This window comes from Aristolochia californica, unplaced genomic scaffold (assembly GCF_029961685.1).
Source record: "Aristolochia californica isolate CCGP_79_NKW_82.1479 unplaced genomic scaffold, dmAriCali1.0.hap1 SCAF_9, whole genome shotgun sequence".
NCBI classification, from domain to species: Eukaryota; Viridiplantae; Streptophyta; class Magnoliopsida; order Piperales; family Aristolochiaceae; genus Aristolochia; species Aristolochia californica.
The window spans coordinates 19913737-19932596 of NW_027182290.1; the positions used below are offsets into that span (position 1 = coordinate 19913737).

At 38.4% G+C, this 18860-nt stretch overlaps 1 protein-coding gene across 1 annotated transcript; it reads left to right on the forward strand.

Annotated features, from left to right (window-relative positions):
- Positions 1 to 9327: 9327 nt before the first annotated feature.
- Positions 9328 to 10465, forward strand: LOC137940650 (uncharacterized). The gene is made up of 2 exons (XM_068785801.1): positions 9328 to 9858; positions 10445 to 10465. Exons 1-2 carry the CDS (start codon positions 9328 to 9330, stop codon positions 10463 to 10465), a joined length of 552 nt encoding a protein of 183 aa, XP_068641902.1.
- Positions 10466 to 18860: the final 8395 nt, after the last annotated feature.

An 18860-nucleotide genomic window follows, 5' to 3' on the forward strand; every position in this document is an offset into this window, starting at 1 on the left:
AGCAGTAGATACAGTTGCGCAGCAGTAGAAGTTCTCAGGCTTGAGATCTCGGTGCAAGACCCCATGCTGATGACACAGCTGCACTACTTCCACACATGTGCTGGTAAGCACAGCAGCAGTCCTTGCTGTAAAATGTCCCCTGGCAACGATACGCCAAGCCAAACAAAGTGTCCGCAATCCCTATTGAGCATACTGATCCACAACCTCTACAAATACCCTTATTTGTGGCCTAGATGATGCACAAGGAAGAATTGTCTCATCTGCACCATTAGGCAAAAGGAGAATCGTTCCATTCTGGCAGGCCTTGATGACAACTGACATCCTTTTCCTCTTTGAGGGAAACGCTAGAGTATCCAAGAACTCATATTGAATAATTGACCCATTGAGTGCCACTTCCATAAAATTTCCATTTCTGTTGATGAGAACCATGTGGAAGCAAGCAACAGCATTAACAGGGGCTTCCTCATCCTGGGACTGCGCCTTGTAAATTATAGCTCCACTATTGTTTTTAAGTGGAATAACAGTGTTGCATATTGCCATAACTGTGGCAAATTTGACGATCTCAGGATCATAGGTAGCAACAACATTAAGCAGTTCCGCATCATTTATGTCATCTCCAACTTCATTTCCATAGAATTGTCCATTGATACAGCATCTGTGGAAGAACATTCTATTTTCTGTGAGGGTCCTTGTCTGATCAGTCAAAATGTACTCCACTTGTCCCAAAACCTCACTGATTGCTGTATTTGCAGCATGGGAAGGTGTGTTGGTGTCCGTATAATGCATCTCATCACCCCAGGCTATAAATTTTGCACCTAAACTCATCACAAAATTGGAACACAGTAGCTCAAACTAAAGATGTATGACTAGTAATTCATACCATGGCCCTTCCTTGTGATATAGAACATACCATTGTTGTCTAGCCTGCTGTTCAAAAACAACAAATCGAACAACATGACTTTGAGGCATGCTGTCGAACAGCTCCCCAGCATGCGAAGCTCCCATGAAGCTTGGAAATTGAAGTTCAGAGAGACAGAAAATTCGGTGGCGTTACAAAGCTTACCCCAAATGACGGTGAAGTGGGTTCCCCGCGATAGATTCCCAGAAAAAATTCCATGTTGAAATTCATACACAACAGCCGTAATTCCCTTAATCTGGTAATGTTTCTCTATTTCACAAAACAGAGAACGTCGAGGCCAAAAATTCGAAGCCGAAGCAGCCATGGAAACCAGAAAATTAAATCTGCCGAGAAGTGGAGTGCGAGTGGGAGGTGGTGGCCAGAAGTCACATCCCACCAGACATGTTTCCGAAGGCACCGACGGAGCCTCCTCCATGTTCAGTGGCGAAGGGCAGCCCTTTGGGGCTTCACTGGTTGGGTTTTGTCCCTGTCGACGGTGAAAAACTGACCGTCTGCCGGCTGTGATAATGGATTTGAAAAGGTCGAACCCAAATCAGCCTTGACTGATGAGATTGTGGCCGCAGACCCCTCCGATTTCGGATTTCCCGGTACCTTCTTGGGGATTTTTGAAGCCCCTGTAGTCGAATTTGGGGTCGTACCAGTATCGCCACCACCAACCCTTCCGATTTCCCCAACTCTTCATTGGTGCTATTCGGCTGTGGATTTCCTTGCGAGGAAATCTTGAATTTTTCTGGAGTGTTACGGTTGGGTGCCCGCTGAACGGTCTCTGAAGGTGAACAACACCCCTTAGGGGCTCCTCCGCTGGCCGATTTTATTCGCGTCGCCTGTGGAATTCTGGTTTCCCGGGTTAAGGGGTTTGGAGTCACCCCCAAACCTTCCGCAGGTGATTCGGCCGGTAAACGGGACAAAACTTTTGATTTTTGGGGCCTTGGCATGTTGCCTCGTCTAAGATAGCTTCTACTACCTCTTGTGCGCATATGTGGTCGGAGATTTGAAGTCGTGTGACCTGTTTTTTTGCAGTAGTGAGTTCTTCCCTTGCATAACGTTTAATGGAAGCATCTAACCACTCTCGTATTTCTTCCAATTCCTTACCCATAGCAATCCGTCTTTCTTGGGATATAGAATAACCCATTGTGTTCCCGCTCTGATACCAGTTGTTACGGTCTCGGATCTGACACATGGATTCTTTGGGAGGATCTGGGGTCTGCCACGGGTTACGGGTCTTCCAAGCATTACCATAGGGGTAGTAGGAAGACATGGGGAAGACAAAAACGAAGATCAAGCCAAAGGGAAGCTTGAAAACCCTAGAGCTCGTTGAGGAGAACTCTAAGCCTCTTTATTCTAGATTTAACTTAATTCTTAATACTTCAATGCTTCCTTTTCTCATTACTCTTACCCCTTAAATAGGGTTCACCCTGTTAGGGTTTAATAAAATATTACAAAAATATCCCTATGAATAAATAATTCCAAAAATATCCCTATTAATAAATAATTCCAAAAATACCCCTGTGGCCTAAAACTGAAATAAAATAAAGTAAATTAAAGAAAACAACTAAAGTAATATTGTTATCGCGTGCATAACAGATTTTTAATTGAGTTTTGACTCCCAACCCATAAGTCATTCCTTACAAAAATATAGCCCGTTACACATGATGAATAACTTTACAATCATCAATGATCGTTAGGTCAGCTTTTTGTAAATGGACAAAATAATGGCTTGTTTGACTCGGGTAAATATCCCACCACATGTTTACATCAGAATTTAATGAGCGTTTGTTATTCTCTTTAAATGGTTTGGATCCATAGGTCATTTGCATCTTTAACAAGTTTCTAGCATGCATATCCAATTTTTAAAGCATGTGCAGAAAACTCTCTTTTTAATAAAATTCCAAGCTATTGGGGTTGTTGAACTAGTGGAATTTCTGAAACTTGGATAACAAAATTTTTTTGTTTATTTGTGGTGTGTGAATAAATTTTCTTTACTGACATTTGTTATTGCTTTAAATTTTTTCCATCCAAAAACTCAAAAATTTTCTTTAGGTTGTGATCTATTTACCTTTCATCTCTTTTTTGTCTCTGAGATGAATGGAAAAGTGAAAACTCAAGTTTTGATTTAAGAAAAAAGTATACATCTAAAAGGGAAACACACGATGCACAAATTTTGAGAGAGATAATTCCAAAAAGTATCTATAATTTTTACGGATTGTAAACTCTTTTTAGTTTTCATATATCAGGTTTTGCAATCATCGGGAAAAGGCGGAGGCGGGGGATTTTTAACTGAGTGTAAACTCCCAACCCATAAGTCATTCTCTAAAAAAAATATAGCCCGTTACATATGATGAATCACATTACAATCATCTATGATCGTTTGGTCAACTTTTTGTAAATGGGCAAAATAATGGTTTGTTTCACTCGGGTAAATATCCCACCGCATGTTTACTTAAGAATTTAATGAGGGTTTTTTATTCTCTTTAAAAGGTTTTGATCCATAGGTCATTTGCATCTTTAACATGTTTCCAACATGCATATCCTTTTTTTAAAGCATGTGTATAAAAATCTGTTTCTTATAAAATTCCAAGCTATTGGGGTTGTTGAGCTAGTGAAATTTCCCAAAATTGGATAACAAAACTTTTGTGTTCATTTGTGGTGTGTGAATAAATATTCTTTACTTACCTTTGTTATTGCTTTAAATTTTTTTCTTACATAAACTCTAAAATATTCATTTCGTTGTGATCTTTTTGCCTATCATCTCTTTTTTGTCTACTAAATGAAGGGAAAAAGGGAAACTAATGTTTTGATTTAAGAAAAAAGTATACATCTAAAATGGAAACGCACAATGCACGAATTTAGAGAGATATTCCAAAAAGTTTCTGTAATTTTAAGGGATTATAAACTCTTTTTAGTTTTTATATATCAGGTTTTGCAATTATCGGGAAAAGGGGGAGGCGGGGGATTTTAAACTGAGTGTTGACTCCCAACCCATAAGTCATTCCTTAAAAAAATATAGTCCGTTATGCATGATAAATCACTTTACAATCATCTATGATCGTTAGGTCAGCATTTTGTATATTGCCAAAATAATGTCTTGTTTGACTCAAGTAAAAATCCCACCGCACGTTCACTCGAGAATTTAATGAGTTTTTTTTTATTCTCTTTAAAAGGTTTGGATCTATAGGTCATTTTCATCTTTAACATGTTTCAATCATGCAAATCCATTTTTTAAAGCATGTGTATAAAATTCTCTTTCTTATAAAATTCAAAGCTATTGGGGTTGTTGAACTAGTGGAATTTCCCAAATTTGAATAACAAAACTTTTGTGTTAATTTGTGGTGTGTGAATAAATTTTCTTTACTTACATTTTTTATTGCTTTAAATTTTTTCCATACATAAACTCTAAAATTTTCATTTCATTGTGATCTTTCTGCCTTTCATCTCTTTTTTGTCTACGAGATGAAGGGAAAAGTAAAAAATCAAGTTTTTATTTAAGAAAAAAATTTATACCTAAAATGGAAACTCACAATGCAAAAAATGTAGAGAGATAATTCCAAACGGTTTCAGTAATTTTTAGGGATTGTAAAGTCTTTTTAGTTTTTATACATCAGGTTTTGCAATCGTGAGGAAAAGGGGGAGGCGGGGGATTTTTAACTGAGTGTTGACACCCAACCCATAAGTCATTCCTTAAAAAAATATAGCCCGTTACACATGACAAATAACTTTACAATCATCTATGAGCGTTAGGTCAGCTTTTTGTAAATGGGCAAAATAATGGCTTGTTTGACTCGGGTAAATATCCCACCGCACGTGCACTTGGGAATATAATGAGCGTTTGTTATTCTCTTAAAAAGGTTTGGATCCATAGGTCATTCGAAACTTTAACATGTTTCAAGGATGCATATCCATTTTTTAAAGCATGTGTAGAAAAATCTCTTTCTATTAAAATTCCAAGTGAAAACTCAAGTTTTGATTTAAGAAAAAATTTTACATCTAAAATGGAAATGCACATTGCACAAATGTAGAGAGACATAGTTCCAAAAAGTCTTTGTAATTTTTAATGATTTTAAACTCTTTTTATTTTTTATATATCAGGTTTTGCAATCATTTGGCAAAAGTGGAGGCGGGGGATTTTTAACTGAGTGTTGACTCCCAACCCATAAGTCATTCCTTAAAAAAATATAGCCCGTTACGATTGATAAATCACTTTACAATCATCTATGATCGTTTGGTTAGTTTTTTTTTATGTGAGCAAAATAATGACTTGTCTCACTCGAGTAAATATCCCACCGCACGTTCACATGAGAATTTAATGAGCGTTTGTTATTCTCTTTAAAAGGTTTGGATCCATAGGTTATTTGCATCTTTAACATGTTTCAAGCATGGATATCGATTTTTTAAAGCATGTGTAGAAAAATCTCTTTCTAATAAAATTCTAAGCTATTGGGGATGTTGAACTAGTGGAATTTCCCAAACTTGGATAATAAAAAATTTGTGTTCATTGGTGGTGTGTGAATAAATTTTCTTTACTTACATTTGTTATTGCTTTAAATTTTTTCCATACATCAACTCTAAAATTTTCATTTCGTTGTGATCTATTTGCCTTTCATCTCTTTTTTGTCTACGAGATGAATGGAAAAGTGAAAAATCAAGTTTTGATTTAAGAAAAAAGTATATATCAAAATGGAAACTCACAATGCACAAATGTAGAGAGAGATTGTTCCAAAAATTGTATGTAATTTTTTGGGATTGTAAACTCTTTTTAGTTTTTATATATCATATTTTGCAATCGTCAGGAAAAAGAGGAGGCATGGGATTTTTAACTGAGTGTTGACTCTCAACTCATAAGCCATTCCTTACAAAAATATAGCCCATTACGCATGATAAATCACTTTACAATCATCTATGATCGTTCGGTCAACTTTTTGTAAATGGGCAAAATAATGGCTTGTTTGACTCGGGTAAATAAGTAGACACACAACAGATTATGGTACCGAAAGCTCTAATAGCTCTGATACCATTTTTAACTCAAAGACATACATATACAGACATACACAGCGGTTTATGGTACCAAAAGCACTATTGCTCAGATACCATTAAAAACACAACAAGTCTCTAGCAGACTCAACTGCCTAAACAGCGGACTACAGGGTGAACCTAGGGATGAGGGCAGCGGAGCAAGAATCCTAGGGATCACAACTACCCACTGACTTCAAGCAGCGGAAAACAATGATGACGCACACAATACTATTCCTACAGTCAACTTCATACATCCTATCTTTTCACCATCATATTACTCCTGCTTCCTACCACATGTCCTTGCTATGTACTCGTTTGTGTCTATTTTCATAGCTATCTAATAGGCCCAACATGACTTCTGCTGCTACTTAGAACTTCTTCGAGGTTTGACCCTATTCCTGTCGGCTTACCACCACGTGGGCAATCCATCAATGCGGTCCGCACGGTCTCCAGAGGGCCCCAACCCGTTCCTATTAATCATTGCGGCTCCATGGCTGCTTCAGCAGGCTAGAGCATAGCTTCGTTTCATTTTCTACCTCGGAGCGTAGCCAAATAATTCCAAGTCTCTAGCTTCTGTCTTATTTGGCACTATTTTGGTACTATTTCTTTTTGACGAGTGAACAGTAAACATGAATAGTAACATGGATAGTAACCATGAATAGTAAAAATGAACAATACTTTTGAATAGTAACTTTGGAACAGTAAAAATAAACACTGTGGAGATCATATATAGATTCGGAACATGAACAGTGATAACAACAATTGTACGAATCAAAATATTACAAACATGTGGAAAATTAAAATAATGTTCAAAAAAAAACTAAACAACTAAATACTTACCCTTTATATAGGGAAAGAAAAAAAACTTATCTACATAACTCCCAAAGTTACCGACCGTACCACCGATCGGTTCCCTCTTTTCTACTCAGCCATCACGACAGTTAAGCACATACCGTGCTTTTAAGGAACTTGCCAGAGGATGCTCGCAGAAAATCACCTTCTTCTTCTTCTTAAAAAGAGTGTTTTTCGAATGTTCGTCCGTTTTCGAATGTCCCAAACTCTGGAGGAGCTTCGAATTTAAAGCTGAAGTTCTTTTATTTCTTCCGCTTTTACCCTTATTTGAAAGGTCTTTGTTTAAAGACAAATGGTAACTTTTGTCTTCTTGGCTTTTCATTTTTGCCCTTGAATTATTACCTTTCGGCATCGAAAGCAGGGTTAGAAATGACTTTTCCTCTTGTGACGTGCAGGAATCTTTTGTAGCCACCATTGCTGACTTTTGTGTAGCCGCCTTTGATGACTTTTGTAGCCGCCTTTGTGGACTTTCATTGCCACCTTTGCTGACTTTGATTTTGTCTTGAGCCTTAATGGCTGCTGACTTGTTTGTTGACGTGGTTGCTGACTGTTCATTCAGACAGCTGCCTTTCTGTGCACAATCTATAAGTGTGAACCTTTGGAAAAGTCTTTTGGGCCATCTGGCAGAAGTTTTCCTTGGTTGCTTTGCTGAAGAGGATATTTCCTCTGAGGAGTTTCTTCAGCGTTGCTTCGAGACTGGTCTGGTCAGGTGTCAGAGTCTCTTTATAGTTCTTCGAGACGATCGTCAGTGGGATGTAGGTCTTGTAAAGAAAGCTTTTCTTTTTCTGAATCAGTTGTTGTATGAGTGGTATCAGGTTCTTGAGCCCGTGAATACGCATTCTTGGCCAGACTGCTTCTAGGCATGGCTTGGCTTTTGGAACATGTCTAGGATCATATTCCATCTTTGCGTCACTTCTTTGATGCCTTCAATTGTCACGATAGAAATGCTTGGAAACATCTTATTGTTAGTAACAATCTCAGCAATATAGGAAACAAAATTAATCTTGATTCCTATGCTTTTGGTTATGGAAATAAAACTTTTGCAAGCTTCCATAATCTCTTTTGGTATTTTCTCCAAAACTGATAAGTCGGTGGAGTGAAGTACCATCTGTTTTATGAATCCATATGAATAAAGCATGGATGCATATGTTATGGTCTTGGGTTAAGTACCTATGTCTTCCGCTCCTAACAGGCCGGTCTTTTGGGTAGTATTGGCTAGGTGCTTAACATTTGGTATCAGAGCTAGCTCCCTTGTCGCGTGTTCGTATCCCGAAGGGGGCGACTGCGAAGGGGGCGACCTTGATGGAGTAGGCCACCGCATGTGTGGAGGGGGGGACCTTGGCAGAGTGGGCCGTCACTAGAGTGGGCCATCGCAAGTGGGCCATCGTGGACGTCAGCCCGCGAAGGAGGGGTGTGATGTTATGGCCCTGGGTTAAGTACCTATGTCCTCCGCTCCTAACAGGCCGATCTTTTGGGTAGTATTGGCTAGGTGCTTAACATTTGGTATCAGAGCTAGCTCCCTCGTCGCGTGTTCGAATCCCCAAGGGGGCGACTGCGAAGAGGGCAACCTATGCGGAAGGGGCAACCTTGACGGAGTAGTCGAGACGTTTTGAACATCAGCAGCTCGTCTATGCCATCAGCCAGCAGCGTTTTCTCATTCTAGACATGGTCCGTGATGCGCATGCCACACTTCCAGCACTACAGGAGATGCAAAAAAAAATTTCCAATGGGGAGATGGATTCTAAGTGGTCCATTCAGGATTCACTAATTTGCTATAAGCAGCGGATTTACCTTCCGACCACGACCGAGTTGATTCTAGCCATTCTCATAGCTTATCATGATTCTACCCATGAGGGGTTATAGAAGACGTTCTGGCGTATTCGGGCAGATTTCTATTGGCCGGCTATGAAGTCCTCCATTACTACATATGTCTCCGATTTTTGGGTATGTCAAAATAACAAATCAGATCATTTGAGTCCTGCAGGTCTTCTCCAGCCTCTCGATCTCCCTACTCAGGTATGGGCAGATATTTCAATGGACATCGTGGAGGGTCTTCCCCTCTCAGTCGGGAAGTCTGTTTTGTTTGTGGTGGTTGATCGCTTCTCCAAGTATGGTCATTTTATTCAGATGCCTCACCCCTACACGGCAGCCCGCGTGGCTCAGACCTTCTTGGAGCATATTGTACGTTTACATGACATTCCTAAATCTATTATGAGTGACCGGGATGCGGTTTTCACGAGTACTTTCTGGAGGGAACTGTTTCGATTGAGTGGCACGCAATTGAAATTTTCCTCCACATATCACCCTCAGACGGATGGCCAAACCGAGGTGGTTAATCGGACCATCGAGATGTATCTCTGGTGCTTAGTGGGAGATCGACCGAAATAGTGGGTTCAACGGCTACCCTGGGCAGAATACTGTTATAACACTTCATTCCACTCGGCCTTGCAGTCCTCTCCTTTCCGGGTTCTTTATGGGAGGGACCCCCCAAGGCTTCTCTCTTATACCAGAGGCACCACCGCGTGGATGCCATTGATGAGGCACTCATGGATCAAGATCAGGTGTTGAAGACGTTTACAGACCGGCTACAAAAGGCTCAGATCCGGATGACTACGGCTTACAACAAGAGCCACCGGGATGTCTCATACGCGGTTGGGGACTATGTGTGGCTATGTCTGCGGCAGTACCGACAACACTCTCTCACCGGGCCAGCGCGCCATAAGCTATCCCCCAAGTACTTTGGGCCCTTTGCCATTATTCGACGCATCGGCCAGGTGGCATATCAACTAAAATTGCCAGGCACAGCGAAGCTGCATAATGTGTTTCATGTCTCATTACTGAAACCTCACAAGGGGCCAGCCCCTTCTTCTCCACCGTTCCTTCCTCCAGTGGACAATGGCCACGTCATTCTGACACCCTACGCGGTGTTATGGGCGCGTGTTAAGAATGAAAAGTGGGACATCCTCGCACAGTGGACCGCTACAGACCCCGAGGCAGCGACATGGGATCGGTTAGAGACCTTCAAACAGGTCTATCCAGCTTATGAGCTTGAGGACAAACTCTTTCCCCAAGGGGAGGTAGATGTTATGGACTCAATAGCACACCGAGTCACTCAGAGGAGGAGACAATGACTCACCAAGTCACCTAATTTTACTTTTATTACTTATGTTGCTTTTAATTTCGAATTTGATTGATTATGTAATAAGACTTGAAGGTAGGGGTATAGTTGGGATTTATAAACCTAACCCTAACCTATCTTGGCGTGAATGACCCTATTTAAAGGGTAAGGAATGAAAATAAGGTAAGTTCGGATTTAGAGTAAAATAGCGTAATTAGGTTCTTGCTAGGTTCCCTATCCTAGGGTTCTTGGCTTGAACTATCCTTTGTTGTTTGCTGCATCCATTGGGGAGTCTTTGAGGAGATCTTGGAAGGAAAAGGAGGAGCAATCAGCCTTCTCTTCCATGCTGCAATAGTCATCCATCTCTTCCACGAACCAGCAGTGAGGGAAGAAGGATTTGCGTGAGTCTTAGCATCAAGAAAGGGATTTTCGAGTTACTGAATTGAAGGAGGTCTTCAAGAGGTATTTTTATCTATCTTTTTCGAGTTTAGAAGAGCTAGAGATTGCCCTCTTTACATTCAACATTGGTAGTTGCATGAATTCAGAAACCCTACTCATTGACATGAGGTATAAAGTGGGGTTTCATAATTGGATCCTTAAAATAGTCTCTTTATTGAATTGGTGCATCTATAATTGAGAAAAGGAAACTTCTTTTCAATTATAACGTGTGAGGGAAGAAAAAGAAAGTTTCTTTTCACAAAAATGTGTTAAGAAACCCTCTAACAGTGCTGGATCCTTATTTGACTCGCCGAGTAACTAGATCCATGGCTAGGGACCATAACAGCATATTTTGAGTCTATTTCATGACTCAGCTTCACTTGATTCCAACTATTGTTGGACTCAATGGTGAAGAAGGGAGTGTTCATCCTTGTCCAATTTGTTCATTCCATATCTGGAATTGAACAATATGATCAGATTCGATATTTGAACGAACTATGTCCACCTTTTGAGGGCGTAGCGAGGGTTCCTCAGACATAACATCCAAAAGTTTTAAAGGTTTAAATTTTTGTAAAAACGCAAACTCATTAAAAATTGTTTTATCTGGTTTATTTAGGCTTTTTAGCCTTGTAAACTTAGACGGTGTAACCAATTTTGTCTTGAATGATTTCTCATTGCTAGAGAAGTCCGTTTCCATCAAGGATGGATCCGTTAAGACTTCCTTTTCAGCTTGAAACTAACAGGTAGAAGTCCCTGATTCCGATTTCATCGAAATTGTTAAGGTTTCCTTTCCAGCTCTAGACTGGCAGGTAGAAATCCCGGGTAACCTGTGTTTATCAAAACACTAAATTCATCCGTCTGCTGATTAGCTGATGTTGTGGCTTCCTTTTCTCGCGATGGAGATCCGATAAAAGTCTTGGAGGAGCTTGGCATATCATGTCGTTTAGTGAGTTCTCTTAACTCTTCAGTTAATTCCTTAACCTTGAGTTGTAAGAGTTCTCCACTTAACCCGTATCAGGCACAATTCTCATGTATGTCTCCTCATTCTGAGAGAACTAAAAGACTGTCGAATAGTGACTGTAGGGCTGAGAGCAATACCATGAGTGTTGCAATTGTTGCTACTAGGTCCATCAGTGTGCTGCTGAGTGGATCCATTTTATTTGTCTGTAATACCATAAAATTCTTCGAGTAGTAAGTGTGTCAGGTTATTCTTCGAGTAGTAAGTGTGTCAGGTTATTTATAAAGTTCTCTATTAATGAATGATGCAGTAGCAGAGAAATTTTTCTACGACAATAGTGGGATATAAATCACTACGCTTGCTGCCGTGTTATATATCGGGAAGCCTAAAGCATAACTGAATATAAGAAATCAATTAGGCAAAGGTTGTGCCTGAAGAATCACTAATATTTTCTGAGTTTTCTGAGGAGGAATACTCAGTTACGAGATGAATTTCATATACTTCATCATCTGACTGGATGTCATCATAATGGATTATGTCCAATCCATTTGGTTCGACAAGTAGCATGTAGGTTTTTTATTGTCGTGTTTTCTTAGTGTTTGGACATTTTTTTGCAAAATGTCCTTCTTTCTGGCATATCCAGCATTTGCATTTGCTTGGGGGTTTCCCCTTTGGGCAATATGCATTTGACCCCTTTACTGGATGTGGTAGGGCTAGAATTTTTTCTTTCTCTAAAGTATCTCTTGTTGGGAGTATACTTTGTTGTTGAACTTTTTTGTATCCTAAATTTTTTCTCACAAAATCTCTTAGGATATTTTCTTTGCTTATGGGAGGTGATTTTACAACCATAAGCTCCTACATTTTTCTTCTGGGTTGAACAACATAATGTTTGTTTATGTGCCTTACTACTTTTCTTTTGTAGTTTTTGTGCTTCACAGAGATTTGCCAACACGTCTTGTACAAATCTATGTCTTCTTCCTAGAGTCTCAAAGTTTAGGAAATTATCCATGGTTAAAGTACCAAGTTCCGGATTATGTTGCCAATATTTTGTAATGTAGTTTTTTTCAGCTACATGTGCAAAAGGTTCTAGCAATTTTGCATAGAAGATAGACAAATAAGGTTTCAGGTCTTCTTTTTGCAGTTTATAGAAGTAACTTGCAAACTCGCAATAATAGTTCTCATAAAAAAAATGTTACAGATTTGTAACTTGTTTAATTTCTGAAGAGTTTCTAAACGTTTTTTTTTTGTTTAGAACTCTCATTGTAAGCTTCTAGGGTTGGATGTATTCCTAGAAATTCCTTTGATATCTTAGCCACTAATCCTTTCAAGATATTGGCTATCGATATTGAGGTATTAGCTCGTTTTGGTCTTCGGGAAGGTTGTCCCACCAATGAGCTACATTACCATGTAAAGCATGGGTAAAGAAATTAAATGCTGAATCTTTGTTCCAAGATTCATGCATATTTGCAGCATTGCTCATGCTTCTTTCCCATTCTTTAAGGACTTTTTCTCCATCCTTGGGGCAATCCAAGTTGAGATAAAATCCAGAAGGGTTTATGCTATTTATGGCTTGGTGTCCTTTAGTAGCATTTGAAGGATCGACATTTGTGTATTTTGTCGAATACCTTTGTCCTCCCAAAGATAATTTGGAGTGGGAGAAACTTTCTCGTTCTTGCGGGTGAACCGCAGTACAGTTTCGAAAGTTATCTTGGAAACTATCTTCCATGTGGGGGTCTCGTACCCTTGATGTTTCTGCTTCAAAATGGTCGCTACCACGAAGCATTCTAAATCTTTTACCAAGATCATCAGCTTTTTTGTCTTTAGCAGAGTAGTCTGTTTTCTTGGTATTTTCTTCTGCAACTTCATCAGATTCCTAGGCCTCTGGTTCACTGTCGTGTTGCACTTGTTGTTTACTAGAGGAAGTTTTTTAATCTTGAACATAATAAATCAGTTGGTGACCGAAAATATTATATTCTTTGTAAACTTCGTCATTGGTAGAAGATGATGATTTTGATGCGATCTGAAATGGAGGTGGTGTGGGATCTTTCTTCCTAGGTGCATTGCAAGGTGTTGCAATGTATACTAGGTTTTTAAGCCTTCCGGTGATGTCAGGATGGCCTAATGGTAATGGAGTTTCCATATCTATTAATTAGAAAAACTTTGTCATAGAGCTATTTCTTGAAGCTTCTTTTGAAGTCTTTTGATCATATACTGTAGTAGAATTTCTCTACAGGTTAATCTCCATCATTCAATCAGATATGCTCGATAAGCTATATCGGTTTCATTCATTGGTCTGAGATTTTCTCTGGCTTGCTAATTTTTGTCTTTCATTGTGCTTCTAGTTGAATTTGATCTAATAGTCTTTCTCTAAAAATCACTTGACAAAGCTAAAAGGTTTAGCTTTTGTTTGATTTTGGTGATCTTGCATCTAAGGTTGTGGATGCGATCAGTATATCTTTCCCAAAAATAGTAATACCATACCATCGATGGGATTGTGTTATCTTCTGGTTGAAGAGTATTTCTTTGGAGTATGGTGTGGTTAAGGCCTTCTCTTTTTAATTTTAAACAATCTAAAAGTTTCTTCTTGTAGATCATTTTGGAGTCCAAGGTGTAAAAGGTGTTTTATACCTTGATGGACTTGGAGAACCTAGACGTTCTTTTGAACCTAGATGTCCTTTTAATTCTATGACTTCTGTTAAAAGTTCTTGCATTTTATCTTTGTGTACACTATCTAGACTTTTTTTTAGTTCTATTAAATCTTTGAAGAAAAAAGGACTATTTCCATGGTCAATCTTTTCTAGAATATTTTCTAGGATGTTTTGACACTTTATTATTTCTCTATGTTTATGTTCATCATAGAGGAAATCTATTTTCTGTTGGAGATTCTCGATAGTTTTTTTCTAACCTACTAAGGGTCTTACCATAGGACTCAAGGTTTGATTGGAATTGGTGACGATGTCACTATTTCCTATTGGTGGGCCTAAGGCTTTATATGGGTTATGTGCCATCATCGATGTGAAGAGGAACATAAGCATTGGGCCTTGGATTTCCTATTCCTTCGAAATGAGAACTATTTGAGGTTCTACTTGTTGAGGTAGAGGGCCTATCTTGTTCGATGGGAAAGCTGGATCTAGTGTTTGTGATCACTAGTTTTCCTTTTATCTCCTTTATGGTTTTTCGGGAGACGGGAAGGTGTTTGGGTGCCAAAGGTTGGACTACCCATTCTGTTGACCTTGTAAAATAGTATCAGAGCCATGGAATCAGTTTCCTGGCATAAGTATGAGTCAAGAATCAAATATTAGCTTTGAATTCTTTCTATTTAAGTATACATACTCCCTAATAGTTACGACCCAAACCGGTCAAATCCCAAGTAAAATTTGGAAGGAACAAATGTAAAAAAACCCTAAACTTCCAACATGGATCAAAATAGGTCTAATTCGGCAATAAGACTTATAAACTATGCACGATTGCGAGAATATATCATGACCAGAAGGTATGATAATCAAATCGAATTCCAGAAGGTCTGGATTTGACAATTAAAAGATTGGCCTATTACGAGTTCAAGCCAAACTCAAAGAGTTAGAAGAAAATCCTTTAGTTGTAGATTATAACAACAAAGGAAGAAGGATAATCCGAGATGGATGATTCTTATGACTCGATCCAGAAAGATTAAAATGAGTTATCAAAGACTTGAAATATCAAATCAATATTGAACAACTTGAACTTCAAGAATATGTTATCTAAGCAATTCTTAGAAGATTTGGTTATCATTCTGCAAAGAGAGATCTACAGAATGACCCGAAAAGAAACTGTATCTCAACCTGTAGACACCGCTTCAACAGGAGAAGCCTCTACAAGTATATACGAAAAACCAAAAAACAAATACTGGTATGTTGTCTTTATAGGAAGAGAAACAGGAATATATGATAGTTGGGAAGAAGCCTAAGCACAAGTAATAGGATTTCCCAGAAATTCTCACAAAAAATTCCAGACAAAGGAAGATGCTAAACAAGCATGGACAACATCCCGAAATAAATGATCTATAGGCAAAAACTTTTAGATCGTTTACAAAGAAAGAGAGATGGCCTTGCCTTCACTCCCTTACTAAGAAACATGCTTCAACTTGAAGATGATACAATCTATTCCATGGAAATGTACTATTTCCATTTGGAAAGATATACGAATCTCATCCATAAACTACGATGCCAGATCGAAAAAATTAAAAAAAAGTTAAACCTCTTAGCTTTGTAAAAATGGATGAGTTTTTCTATTTAATGGATATGGAAACTCCATTACCATTAGGCCTTCCTGACATCACCGGATGGCTTAAAAACCTAGTATACATTGCAACACCATGCATTACACCCAGGAAAAAAGATCCCGCACCACCTGAGTTTAGGATCACATTAAAAAATCATCCTCTACCGATGATGAACTTTATGCAAAATATAATACTTTTGGTCGCCAACCGATTTATTATGTTCAAGAGGAAAAACCTTCCTCTAGTAAACAAAAAGAGCAACACGACAGTGAACCAGAGGCCTGGGAATTTGATGAAGTTGTAGAAGAAAATACCAAGAAAATAGACTACTCTGCTAAAGACAAAAACGTAGATGATCTTGGTAAAAGATTTAGAATGCTTCGTGGTAGCGACCATTTTGAAGCAGAAACATCAAGGGTACGAGACACCCACATGGAAGATAGCTTTCAAGATAACTTCCGAAATTGTACTTCGGGTCATCCGCAAGAACGAGAAAGTTTCTCCCACTCCAAAATATCTTTGGGAGGACAAAGGTATTCGATAAAATACACAAATGTCGATCCTTCAAATGCTATTAGGGGACACCAAACCATAGATAGCATAAACCCTTTTGGATTTTATCTGAACTTGGATTGCCCCAAGGATGGAGAAAAAGTCCTTAAAGAATGGGAAAGAAGCATGAGCAATGCTGCAAATATGCATGAATCTTGGGACAAAGATTCAACATTTAATTTCTTTACCCATGCTTTACAGGGTAATGTAGCTCATTGGTGGGACAACCTTCCCGAAGACCAAAAACGAGCTAAGACCTCAATATCGATAGCCAATATCTTGAAAGGATTAGTGGCTAAAATATCAAAGGAATTTCTCGGAATACATCCAACCCTACAAGCTTACAATGAGACTTCTAAACCAAGAAAATGTTTAGAAACTCTTCAAAAATTAAACAAGTTACAAATCTATAACATTTGTTTTTATGACAAGTATTATTGTGAGTTTGCAAGTTCTTTAAACAGCAAAAAGAAGACTAGAAACCTTATCTTCTATTTTTTATACAAAATTTCCAGAACCTTTTGCACATCTAGCTGAAAAAGACTATATTACAGAATATTGGCAACATAATCCAGAAGTACGTACTTAAACCATGGATAATTTCCTAAACTTTGAAAATTTAGGAAGAAGACAGATTTGTACATGACATGTTGGCAAATCTCTGTGAAACCAAAAAAATACAAAAGAAAAGTAGTAAGGCACATAAAGAAACATTATGTTGTTCAACCCAGAAGAAAAATGTAGGGGCTTATGGTTGTAAAATCACCTCCCATAAGCAAAGAAAATATCCTAAGAGATTTCGTGAGAAAAAATTTAGGATACAAAAAATTTCTACAACAAAGAATACTCCCAACAAGAGGTAATTTAGAAAAAGAACAAATTCTGGCCCTCCCACATCCAGTAATGGGTCAAATGCATATTGCCCAAAGGGGAAACCCCCAAGCAAATGCAAATGCAGGATATGCTAGAAAGAAGGATATTTTGCAAAAATTATCCAAATGATAAACAACAATGGCAGTACCGTACTTATATGTTACTAGCTGAAGAAAACGGATTGGAAATCATCCATTATGTTGACATCCAGTCAGAAGATGAAGTCTATGAACTTCATCTAGAAACTGAGTCCTCCTCCTCGGAAAACTCAGAGAACATGTCGGACTCTTCAAGCACCTTCTCTCAATGAGTATCCTCATAAACATAGAGCATGTAGCTTCTGGAAATTCTTATATCACAGTCATGCTTAAACTACTCAGATATATCAAATTCCATATACACGCTCTCGTAGATACAGGAAGTTCATATTGCCTCGCCAGACAAAAATCTACTTCCCATGGATCTATGGAAACCACTTGAAGTACCCCTTCAAGTAATAGTCGGCTTAGGAGAAAATATATCTCTTCTTGAAGAAGCCCGAAACATTCATCTCGACATTGGAGGTGAAAAATTTATGATCCCAAAACTCATTAGTTTAGGACCAAACATAAACTCAGGACCAGATTTAGTCCTAGGAAATGAATGGCTCATGTTTCATGCCCGTGTAGAGCAAACACTAGCCTACTATAAACTTTGATGTCGCACTCGACGCGAAATCGATAATTCTGTTGTATTTGTCTACACAGTAAAACCCACTAAAGCCTTACCATTTCTGGCAATGGAGATGTTCTTCATCAAGTCTTCAAAAAACGCAGCAAGAGTGGTGATTAGAAGTTCAGCAGCTTCTAGAATCCACTTGTTCTGAGAAACCCATAGAATGGTAGAATAAACAAAAACCATATGCCGACCTCGAACTTCTTGATCCTGTAAAATAAATCCGAGAAAACCTATGATTTACATCCTTTTGATGTTGATGAATTCTCAACACAGATAATTGACTTGCTAACTCAAGGTTTAATTCATGCAAGTTATTCTCCACATACATCTCCTGCTTTCCTGGTTCGAAATCATGCAGAGATAAAACGTGGAAAAACTAGAATGGTCATTAACAATAAAAAGGTTAATGAAGCCACAAAAATGGATGGCTACTATCTTCCTAACAAAGAAAGATTAATAGCTGCCATAAGAGGAAAAGAATGGTTTTCTAAATTTGATTGCAAATCCGGGTTTTGGAAAATTCGTCTAACCGAAAGAGCTATTCCCCTTACTGCATTCAGTTGTTCTTCAGGACATTATGAGTGGCTTGTCCCTTCGGGTTAAAACAAGCACCCAACATATTTCAAAGAAGAATGGACGATATCCTCAAACCATTCTTTAAATTTTGCTTAGTTTATGTTGATGACATCCTAGTCTTTTCAAAAACCAAGGATCAACATAAAGATCAATTACTTAAGGTATTAAATGCCTTAAAAATGTTAGGATAGCACTCAACAAAAGGAAATCGGAGTTGTTTAAAACCAAGATAAATTTCCTAGGTATAAACATCTCAAAAGGAGAAATCATCCTCCAAAATCATATTCTGGAAAAACTAGCAGCTTTTTCGAATGAAATTGAAGATATAAAACAACTTCAACATTTCTTAGGAAGCCTAACATATGCTGAACAATTCATAAATAATTTAGAAGAAATTAGGAAACCCTTCCAAAAGAAACTAAAGAAAGATGTCAAGTGGGAATGGACGCCCACTGATAGTCTAGAAGTAATCCAGATCAAAAAAATGATGAAAAACCTCCCTGTGTTAACTCTACCAGATCCAGATGCAAAACGGATTTTAGAAATTGACTCCTCGGATCATACTTGGGCAGCAGTCCTAAAATAC

Excerpts from the sequence above, each read along its gene's own strand:
- LOC137940650 (XM_068785801.1), top strand. The coding sequence starts at position 9,328 with ATGGATCAAGATCAGGTGTTGAAGACGTTTACAGACCGGCTACAAAAG. Across the intron at positions 9,859-10,444 it reads AACTCTTTCCCCAAGGGGAG|AAACCCTACTCATTGACATG; the intron begins GTAGATGTTATG and ends GCATGAATTCAG.